Here is an 11,292-nt window from a genome sequence, read left to right as displayed (position 1 = left end):
AAACATGCACGCAAGCCCTGAGCCCAGTGATCGTCATATATACGTTGCAATAAGTGCACCTAGATTCAAGATTTGACTAAGCTAAGTAGTGGATAAAACTCATGTATTATATGTATGAGTGAATTTGTAATGCCTAAAATTAGAGACTAAATTAGAGACGGTTCAATTCATTTGACAAGCCATATAACATAAATATAATTCAAACATGCTTGTTTCTTTCAATGCCAAAATCTACTACTATGCATCTGAGAGAAGGTTAGGCATGTCATTGTCATCAAAGTAAATGATAAAAGTGCGGATCTCCATGGGAGCAAGCTCCACAGCTAGCTCTTTTTGATCAACTGGCCCTCCCCTTGATAAAACATGTTCATCTCCAAAAGACCCTTTTACTTTCCATGCAAATCTTTTCTTCTCCATTTCTGTCCTTTCTTGATTGGCTGACAAGCTCATCTCTTTCACCTCTTTGATCTATACCAAGGCAGTTCGAAAGCAGTTTTAAGTAACAAAACAATCTAAACAGAAGTGGAAAAGAATTTCCTATCCTTTTAATCTGCGTTTGGTAGCTAAGACATGTGCAAATGAAATTTTATATATGGTTTATTGATTACGCTACACATTTGTGAAATTATCTAGAATTCTCATAATCTTATTTCATAAAAATAAATATCTAAAAATTATAATAGAGAAGTCTAAAAATTAAGTAAATAAATCAAGTACCAGAAATATCTACGATTAGTACCTACAAATATCTAGGTTAATATATAGAAATATCTAAAATTTAGAATTATCTAGGATAATTTATAAAACCTATAAATAGGCCATCATGGAGTTCATTGTAACCAACTAACAAACATCAAATTCTACTAGCCTTTGTACTTTCTCCTTAATCTATCAATAATATAATTATCAAATTCCTCAAACTATTCATCCAAATCACTCCTTCATCAAAATTATCATTAGTATTCTTACTACACAATTCAAGTCCATCATATACTAAACCAACTTCAAACTATTTCATAAAACTAACGGTGGCATCAGAGTTATGTTCGATTATCTATTGGGTGTAGAATCTTTCTTCCTAACCTATCACTATACATATCCACCATATTATAACCTACTCAAACAAATTTTTTTTATAACCATGACTATCTCAACCATAAATCTTCCTGTGCCCATATTGTCAGAAAACAATTATGAGGACTGACATTCTCAAATGAAAACTTTCTACAAGCACAAGACTTGTAGGATGTTGTCCACGAAGGGTTCACTATGCCAAAGAATCAATCAACACTTTCCGTTGCAGAAAAGAAAAAATTAAAGGAACAGCAACAAAGAAATTATATTGCTCTATGCTTCTTCCAACAAGTTGTAACAAAGACAATCTTCTCACCGATAAGAGGAATATCGTCAGCTAATAAAGTATGGAAAAACTTGGAGCAAGAGTCTAAAGACGACACAAAGGTACGCACAATCCTCCTCCAATCTCTAAGGAAGCAATATGCAAGTATGAAAATAAAAGATTCTGAGAATAAAAAGTTACTATACAAGATTAATAAGCTTAGTAACTAAAATGAAGGTTTATGGAGAGGATTTGCCCGATAAAAAGATAGTGAAAAAAATACTCATTAGTTTGCCTTCCAAATTCGATCCTAAAGTGTCTACAATTGAGAAAACTAAGGATTTATCAACACTAACACTAACAGAGTTAATAAGCTCATTACACGCTTTTGAATAAAGACTAGCAAGTCGAAATGATGAAGATTCAATAGAAAATGCAATTCAGTCTAAGCTCAATATAAAATCTCAGAATCTAAATAAAATAGGAGGAAAAAGACAAGAAAATTTTAGAATTTCAGACACTTCTAAAAAAATAGAAAATAAAACTAAAGATAGGAAACAATATTCTTCATGTGGCATATGCAAGAAAACCAACCTAGAGAACAATTGTTGGCATCATGAAAAACCATAATGTCCCAATTGTAAAAAGTTTGGGCATATGGAGAAAGACTGTAGGATAAAGATCAATCATGCAAACTTCTCTGAAGAAAAGGAGGGAGAAGAGTGCCTCTTCTATGCATCATCACAAGAAGAGTGCAAGAAGAAAGATAATATATGGTATCTCAACAGTGGTTGTAGTAATCACATGACAAGTGATCAAAATCTATTTAGTGAAATCAATAAATCTGTTCAATCTGCATCAGACTTGGAGACGGAATGATTGTGCAGGCAAATGGCAAAGATACAATCACCGTCCACACCAAGATAGGAGTTAGTTTCTAAACTGGCTCAAAATCTACTTAGTATTGGCGAAATAATGGAGAAAGGCTACGTATTACACTTTGAAGAAGACTCATACACCATAAGTGAAAAGAAAAACTAAAAGACTTCTAGTAATAGTAAAGATGGAAAACAGAAGCTTTCCACTCATATGGAGTTATATTATAGAAACAGCATTAAATGCACAAGATAATTCATGGCTGTGACATCGAAGATTTGACCATTTTCACTTTCATGGATTAAAGCTACTACATCAAAAGCAACTAATAAGAGATCTACCAAGCATCACAGAGATTAATCAACCTTGTGAATGATGCTTACTTAGCAAGCAACATTGTCAACCATTTCCTTCTGGAAGAGCTTGGCGAGCCAAGAAGATGCTTAAATTAGTTCACACTGACGTTTGTGGTCCGATGAAGACCCCATCACTCAATAACAAGTATTTCATTCTTTTCATCGATGATTATACTAGAATGACGTGGACATATTTCCTACGTGAAAGATCAGAGATTTTTGGCATCTTCAAGAAGTTCAAGCAACATGTGGAGAAGCAAAGTGGTCGTAGCATCAAGGTATTTCGTAGCGACAGAGAAACTAAATACACTTCCAAAGAGTTTAATAAATTCTGCAAAGAAGAGGGTGTCGAGCGTTAACTCACAGTTGGATATGCTCTTGAGCAAAATGGAGTATCTGAGAGAAAAATAGAACTGTGATAAAGATAGCACGCTCGATCCTCAAGGAAAAAAACTTGCCAAATATCTTCTGGGAAGAAGCTATATACACAGCAGTATGCCTACTAAATCACTGTCCCACTAAGACAGTAGAAAATTAAACTCCGATCGAAGCATGGAGTGGACGAAAATCTTCTGTAAAGAATCTAAGAGTCTTTGGATGCATATGCTATGTCTACATCCCTACATTAAAAGAACCAAGCTCCATGAAAAAACAGAGAAAGGAATCTTCCTTGAGTATAGTACACAAGCAAAAAGATACCGTGTGTATAACTTGCAAACAAAGAAACTCATCATCAACAGAGACGTGGAGTTTGAGAAAATGCTTAATGGAACTGGAAAGATGAAAAAGTCAAAAAAGGAAGTATTACAACAATCACCTATAAGACTAGAAGAACAAGAACGTGAAGAAGCAAGCCAACTACTCCAATAGTAGAAGCAACCAATGATTCTCCTCCAAGAAAAACTAAGCCTCTACAAGATGTATATGAAACATGTAATTTTGCCAAGATTGAGCCTACAAGATTTGAAGAAGCAGAAAAGCAAGAATGAAGAAATGCCATGGAAGAAGAAATCAAGATGATTGAGAAGAACAACACCACATGGGAGCTGGTAGATCACCCTTCAAATAAAGATGTCATAGGAGTCAAATGGGTATACAAGACTAAACTCAATTCTGATGGATCCATGTAGAAGCATAAGGCAAGGCTCGTAGCTAAAAGATATGCGCAAATTTATGGGATAAATTACACAGAGACATTTGCACTTCTAGCTCGCCTAGATACAATAAAGGCGCTCATTGCACTAGCTGCACAAAAGCAATGGAAGATCTATCAATTGGACGTAAAATCCACATTTCTAAATGAAGAACTAGTGGAAGAAGTATACGTCGATCAGCCACAAGGGTTCATTGTAGACGGACATGAAAACAAGGTGCTAAAACTCAAAAAAGCACTCCATGGACTCAAGCAAGCTCTGCGAGCATGGTATAGTTGAATTGATAAATATTTCACTGATCATGAATTCAAGAGGAGTAAAAGTGAGCCTACACTTTACATCAAAACACAAGGTAATTTAAACACTCTCATAGTTTCCTTGTATGTGGACGATCTTATCTACACAGGAAACAACGAGACCATGATCAAAGAATTCAAAGAAAAAATGAAGACAACATTTGAGATGACTGACTTAGGATTGATGCACTATTTTATTGGCATTGAGGTAAACCAAAATGAAAACGGAATTTTCATTTCACAAAAGAAATACACTCAAAATTTGCTACAAAAGTTCAACATGAATAATTCCAAAGCAATATCTACTCCTCTAGTCCATAATGAGAAATTACAAAAAGATGGATCTGAAGAGACAAATGCTTCACAATACAGAAGTCTCATTGGAAGTCTCTTTATCTAACTATCACAAGACCCAACATCATGTATGCAACAAGTTTATTGTCAAAATTCATGCAAAAGCAAAGTTAGAAGCACTATGGAGCTGCAAGAAGGATCTTAAGATATCTACACAGTACAAAGGATTATGGCATTCACTATAAATCTACTGAAGATCCAAAACTATTTGGATATACCGATAGTGATTGGGCAGGATCAATTGACTACATGAAAAACACTTCTGAATATGCATTTACACTAGGATCTGGAGTATTCTCTTGGGCATCAAAGAAACAAGAAACTATGGCTCAATCATCTGCTGAAGTTGAGTATGTTGCAGTTGCAAATGCTACTAGTCAAGCAATATGGCTAAGGAAAATATTCCAAGACATAGGAAAGCAACAAGAACCAACAACTATATTGTGCGATAGCAAATCAGCAATAGCAATGGCAAACAATCGAGTCCATCATAGTAGGACCAAGCATATAGCTATCAAGTATCATTTTATACGAGAAGCTATATTAGAAATGTTGAATACAGATTAGATCTGTTTTGATATAGTTTCCGTCTTTAGATATCTGATTCTGTTGGATCTCCTAGTATTAAGGGATCTTATTCTATCATATCTCCTAGTATTAAGGGATTTTATTTCTGTACCTATGTATATATATATATTGATGCTGAGAGATGATTCTCTCAAGAAATTCATCCAAAACACAATCCTTGTCTCGCTCCATTCGTATATTTCAAGTTGGTATCAGAGCGGGTTCCGACCCAGCTCTGGTTTCTATTTGTTTTTTTTTTCATCTTTTCCGGCTGCAATCTCTCAGCCGTGTTCCTTTTTCCCACCAGCTGACACTATCAGCTGTGTCTCTTCGTCAGAAACTCTTTTTCCGGCCACAACCTTGTCAAACATCAGACCCACTCCGAAGCAACCCCAGAATCAGAAACGGAAAGCCAAGTTCGGCCTGTCCCCGAAATTTCTCCGCTGCCCAGGCTTTTTCCGGCCCTCGTTTCCCTTCTGCAGGTGTTTTCCGGCCGTTTCTGAGTGTCTGCCATCATGTCTTCTGAGGTAACCCCCGACACCAACTCCAATGGTGGTAAACCGGCTGTTCTAACATCTGTCGTTTCTGGAACCGCTACAATGACCTCTGAAAAATTGATGGGTGCCAAAAATTACCTTTCTTGGGCTGATTTTGTGGAACTTTGGTTCATGAGCCAAGGCTATGAAGACCACCTTACTAAATCTGTTGATGATGTTCGCGCCGCTGACAAAACCACTTGGAAGAAGATTGATGCCCAACTATGTAACCTTATGTGGCAGACCATTGATCCACCAAAGCTGACTGTTTCGGGCTTACAAAACTTGTAAAAAGGTGTGGGATCGTGCTAAAGCTTTATACACTAATGACATTGCAAGACTTTACCATGTTGCTAAGAAGCTGTGTAGTTTACAGCTTCAAGGAACTGATATGGAATCTTATGTTGGGGCTGTGGAAGCCGTCAAGGAAGAGTTTTCGACTCTCCTTTCCTATGTGTCTAATGCTGATGACCATCATGCTCAACAGAGAAAGCTGTTTTTGGTACTTACGTTACTTGGGTTGCCAGCTGAACTTGAATCTCTTCGGCAACAAATATTGGGCACCTCACCCGTTCCTTCCCTTCAAGACGTATTTGCACGACTCTTGCAATTCGGCCCCTCTCTTGAGACCCATACTTTCGACCAAACTGCATTGGCATCCCAATCTTCTTCTCAAGTGTCCTTTCAAGTGCCCACTCGCGGCGGCCGTGGGGGTCGTGGTAATGGTCGTGGTAATCGTACTCGCCTTAGTTGTACCCATTGCCCTAGGATTGGTCATACTCAGTATAAAATGTTATGCTCTCCATGGTCGTCCTACCAAGGTAGCTAATGTTGTCCAAACTAATGAGCCATCTGACGTTCACTCCGCCGCACAACCACCAGGGATATTTGTCTCTGGCAATGATTATGATGAGTTTCTCAAGTACCAAGCTTCAAAGCAGGCATCTACTCCCGTTGCTTCGGTAGCCCACTCTGGTAATTCTGTTGCTTGTATCTTTCATTCCTCTTCTCTTGGACCATGGGTCCTTGACTCAAGTGCTTCTGATCACATTTCTGGTACTTCTTCTGTCCTCTCTAAACTTGAACACCCTGCATTTCTTCCTTCTATCACTTTGGCTGATGGTTCTAAAATTGGTGCTAAGGGAATAGGTCAAGCTACTCCTCTTCGTACATTACCTTTGAAATCTGTTCTTTACATGCCCAAATGTCCTTTCAATTTGATTTCTATTAGCCAACTTACTCGTTCTCTCAATTGTTCTGTTACCTTTTTTGCTGACTCCGTCATTGTGCAAGATCGAGGGACGGGACAGACGATTGGTACAGGATATGAGTCTCAAGGACTGTATCGGCTTGCCTTACCCACTACTACTGTGTCTTCTGTTGCTGTTGTTGAGTCTCCGGACGTGGTCCATTGTCGCCTGGGGCATCCCAGCCTCTCAAAGTTACAAGCTATGGTCCCGAGTTTATCTCGTCTTACTACCTTAGAGTGTCAAACTTGTCATTTAGGTAAATATGTTTGTAGTTCTTTTTCAAGTCGTGTCAATACACGGGCTGCGTCTCCCTTTTCTGTTATTCATTCTGATGTATGGGGACCTAGTCGGGTTACTTCTCATTCTGGTTTTCGTTATTTTGTCACCTTTATTGATGACTTTTCTCGTTGCACCTGGTTATATTTAATGAAGGACAAATCTGAATTATTTGTACATTTCAAATCTTTCTGTTCTGAAATTCAAAACCAATTCAAAACTTCAATTAAAATTTTACGAAGTGATAATGCTCGTGAGTATTTTTCAGCACCCTTTTCGTCTTACTTGTCCTCCCAAGGCATTCTACATCAGTCATCTTGTCCCCATACCCCTCAACAGAATGGTGTGGCTGAGCGTAAACATCGTCACTTGATTGAAACTGCTCGCACTCTTCTTCTCCATACTCATGTTCCCCTTAAGTTTTGGGGTGAGGCTGTTCTGACTGCATGTTATTTAATTAATCGTATGCCTTCTTCTGTTTTGCAAAATCAAGTTCCTCATTCCATTTTATTTCCTCATGAGCACATTTTTTCTCTTTCACTACGAGTCTTTGGTTGTACTTGTTTCATCCATGATCTTACCCCAGGCAAAGACAAGTTAATTGCTCGCTCTATCAAATGTGTTTTCTTAGGGTACACTCGATTTCAAAAGGGTTATCGTTGTTATTCTCCAGCTCTTAATCGTTTCTTCGTGTCTGCCGATGTCACTTTTCTTGAGAATACCCCTTTTTTCTCTGCACCCGACATCACTTCACCTTCCATTACGGAGGTGCTTCCTGTTCCTTACTTAGATGGGCCTCCTATTCCCACAAAGCCTCTCCAGGTTTATCATCGCCGCCCACGGCTTGCAGTCCAAGATAACTCATCTCCTGAACCCATGGTTGAACCGTCCTTGGATCCTTCTTCGGGAGTTAGCAGTAGTCCTCCTATTGCTCTCGGACAAGGTACTCGTTCCACCCGTAATCCTAATCCTATTTATAATTTTCTTAGTTACCATCGTTTATCATCTTCGCACTATGCTTTTACCTCCTCTTTGTCTTCTGTTTCTATACCCAAAAATACCGCAGAAGCTCTTTCACATCCAGGGTGGCGCCAGGCTATGATTGAGATGTCTGCCTTACATTCTACTGGTACTTGGGATCTTGTTCCATTGCCACCGGGCAAATCTACTGTGGGTTGTCGTTGGATCTATACTATTAAGGTCGGCTCAGACGGAACCATTGATCGATTAAAAGCCCGCCTTATGGCTAAGGGCTACACTCAAATCTTTGGTTTGGACTATGGTGATACCTTCTCTCCTGTTGCGAAGATGGCCTCTGTTCGTCTTTTTCTTTCTATGGCTGCCATTCGCCATTGGCCTCTTCATCAACTTGATATTAAAAATGCTTTCTTACATGGTGATTTCGAGGAGGAAGTATACATGGAGCAACCTCCCGGGTTTGTTGCTCAGGGGGAGTCTTCCGGCTTAGTATGTCATTTACGCCGATCTTTATATGGCTTGAAACAATCCCCTCAAGCTTGGTTTGGTCACTCGGCCAGATATTTCATTTGCCACAAGTATCCTAAGTCAGTTTCTTGACTCTCCATGCGATAGTCATTGGGACGCAGCTGTTAGAGTCCTTAGATATATCAAAGGTGCTCCAGGAAAAGGTTTGTTGTATGAAGATAAAGGACATAGCCAGATTGTTGGGTATACTGATGCAAATTGGGCAGGATCTCCATCTGATAGACGTTCTACATCTGGTTATTGTGTTTTTATTGGTGGAAACTTGATATCTTGGAAGAGTAAGAAGCAAAATGTTGTAGCAAGATCTAGTGCGGAAGCTGAATATAGAGCTATGGTACTTGCCACATGTGAACTTATATGGTTGAAGCAATTAGTTAAGGAACTTAAGTTTTGTGAGCCGAGTAAGATGGAACTGGTGTGCAATAATCAAGCTGCCTTACATATTGCTTCCAACCCTGTGTTTCATGAACAGACCAAGCACATAGAGATTGATTGCCATTTCATAAGGGAGAAGTTGCAAAGTGGGGAAATAGTAACAGCCTTTGTCAACTCCAACGATCAACTTGCAGATATTTTCACCAAAGCTCTCCGGGGTCCTCGGATACAATACATATGTAACAAGCTTGGTGCATATGATTTATATGCTCCCTCTTGAAGGGGAGTGTTGAATATCATATTAGATCTGTTTTGATATAGTTTCCGTCTTTAGATATCTGATTCTGTTGGATCTCCTAGTATTAAGGGATCTGATTCTATCATATCTCCTAGTATTAAGGAATTCTATTTCTGTACCTATGTATGTATATATATATATATATATTGACGCTGAGAGATGATTCTCTCAAGGAATTCATCCAAAACACAATCCTTGTCTCACTCCATTCGTATATTTCAAGTGGAAAAAAAGATAAAGATCGAGTATTACAACACAAATGAGCACCTGGCAGACATATTCACTAAGGCACTACTAAGATCAAAGTTCAAACTATTTCGAGAGATGCTTGGAATTACACAAATATGCATCAAGAAGGAGTATTGATTATGCTACACATTTGTGGAATTCTGTAGAATTCTCATGATCTTGTTTCATAAAAATATTCAGATATTATGATGGAGAAGTCTAGAAGTTAAGTAAATAAATCAAGTACTAGAAATATCTAACATTAGTATCTAAAAATATATAGGTTTATATCTAGAAATATCTAAGACTTAGAATTATCTAGAATCAATGAAGCCTATAAATAAGCTATCATGGAATTCATTGTAACCAACTAACAAACATCAAATTCTACTAGTCTTTGTATTCTCCTTAATCCATAAATAATATAACGATCAAATTCCTAAAACTATTCATCCAAATCACTCCTTCATCAAACTATCATTAGTATTCTTACTACATAATTCAAGTCCATCATATACTAAACTAACTTCAAACTATTTCATAAAACTAACATAGTTCATGATATGGTACCTGTAGTTACGGTGGCTACAGTACCTATATAATTTTAACAATACTTAAAAAGTGTTATTAAAATTAAAAGAACACTTTTATTATTTAACAATGCTTTTTAATTTAAAAAATAAAAGTAAAAACTATTACTAAAATGTAAAAAAAAATGTGATTTTAATTTTTACTAAAATTATCTAATCGCCACAGTCACCGTAGCCATAAGCACCATAGACTCCACATTATATATATCTGGAGGTAAAGGTAGATATACAAGACAATATTTCCTAGTACACAGTTCTTGTATTTTCCTACCTTTCTAAGTAGGGAGAGGGACAGAGCCAACACAAATTTTCCATGTCACTATCTTTGTATTTATATCTTGTCCAAACTATCTAACGGAGTGTTAAGAGTGTGTTTGGTTGAGGGACAAATATTGGTTGGAAATTTTCATGGAGCTTTTTACTCATGAGACTCATCGATGAAAATTTCCATCTTATTTTTACCCCCAAACCAAACTAGTGAAATCTTATCGCAATTTTAGATTTTACCTTCTTTTCAGGGAAGAGTTTTTTCAGCTCTACACTTGTCTTTACAGAGAGATCCTTATCTTCTCCAATCTGTGCATAAATTTGATGGGGATTAGAGTGTGGGATAGTAAACATGATGCAAAAATCACTAAGAAGGAAAAGGACAAGTAATAGCAACAAAAATACAAAGGGATGAAATGGTAGTTTGTTTTATTTTGAAAGTAAATAATATGCATGCATTGCAAAATTTGATTTGTGATAAGGATTAGCTGTATTTAGATAGCACCTACTTATAATAATACTTGGTCAACAAGTACCTACTTAATAGCATGGGCGCAATTCAAAATTTAGAACAATCATGACTTATATCCAAAAAGAAAAAAAAGAACAATCATGATATATTTATTTATTTGTCAAGCAATCATGAGGGCAAGAATCAGTCTCAGGATGAAGCTTGTGCAAGGGAATGTTTCTTTTTTTCCTTAACCTAATAGATTCACATACTTTTGGTTTGGTACGAGGATTCACAAATTTCTCTTAACAAATTGCAATTTTCTTTTTCAGCATACAAAAGTTATCTGTCATCAATATATTACATGAAACGTTTTATTATCATGCTGAAAGCTTATTCTTCGTTTTAGCAATAGTCATCACAGAACGAGAGACAAATGGTACCACTAGAAACAATACAAGAGATGCTGATTAATTAAACAAGGAAGCCAATAACTTTATTTTATTTTATTTTCATTCTTAAGAAAACAGTTCCTATGGGGTGTCAAAACAGGCTGCCGGCCCCGCCCCACCC

At 37.2% G+C, this 11,292-nt stretch overlaps 1 protein-coding gene across 2 annotated transcripts in view; it reads right to left on the bottom strand.

Moving 5' to 3' along the window:
• LOC107604869 (probable alpha-mannosidase At5g13980) overlaps positions 18-11,292 on the bottom strand; it is a 24,348-nt gene continuing 13,073 nt past the window's right edge. For both annotated transcript variants that reach the window (XM_016306575.2, XM_021104854.1), the window contains exons 28-29: positions 10,509-10,577; positions 18-468 (exon numbers count right to left, since the gene is read on the bottom strand). In XM_016306575.2, the coding sequence (XP_016162061.1) occupies positions 238-468; positions 10,509-10,577 (300 nt within the window). In that variant the 3' untranslated portion in view covers positions 18-237. The remainder of the gene's footprint in view (positions 469-10,508; positions 10,578-11,292) is intronic.

Source organism: Arachis ipaensis, chromosome B06, assembly GCF_000816755.2.
Source record: "Arachis ipaensis cultivar K30076 chromosome B06, Araip1.1, whole genome shotgun sequence".
NCBI lineage: Eukaryota > Viridiplantae > Streptophyta > Magnoliopsida > Fabales > Fabaceae > Arachis > Arachis ipaensis.
Note: the sequence above shows the minus strand (reverse complement) of the source record. Positions and strands in the feature narration are given on the sequence as shown.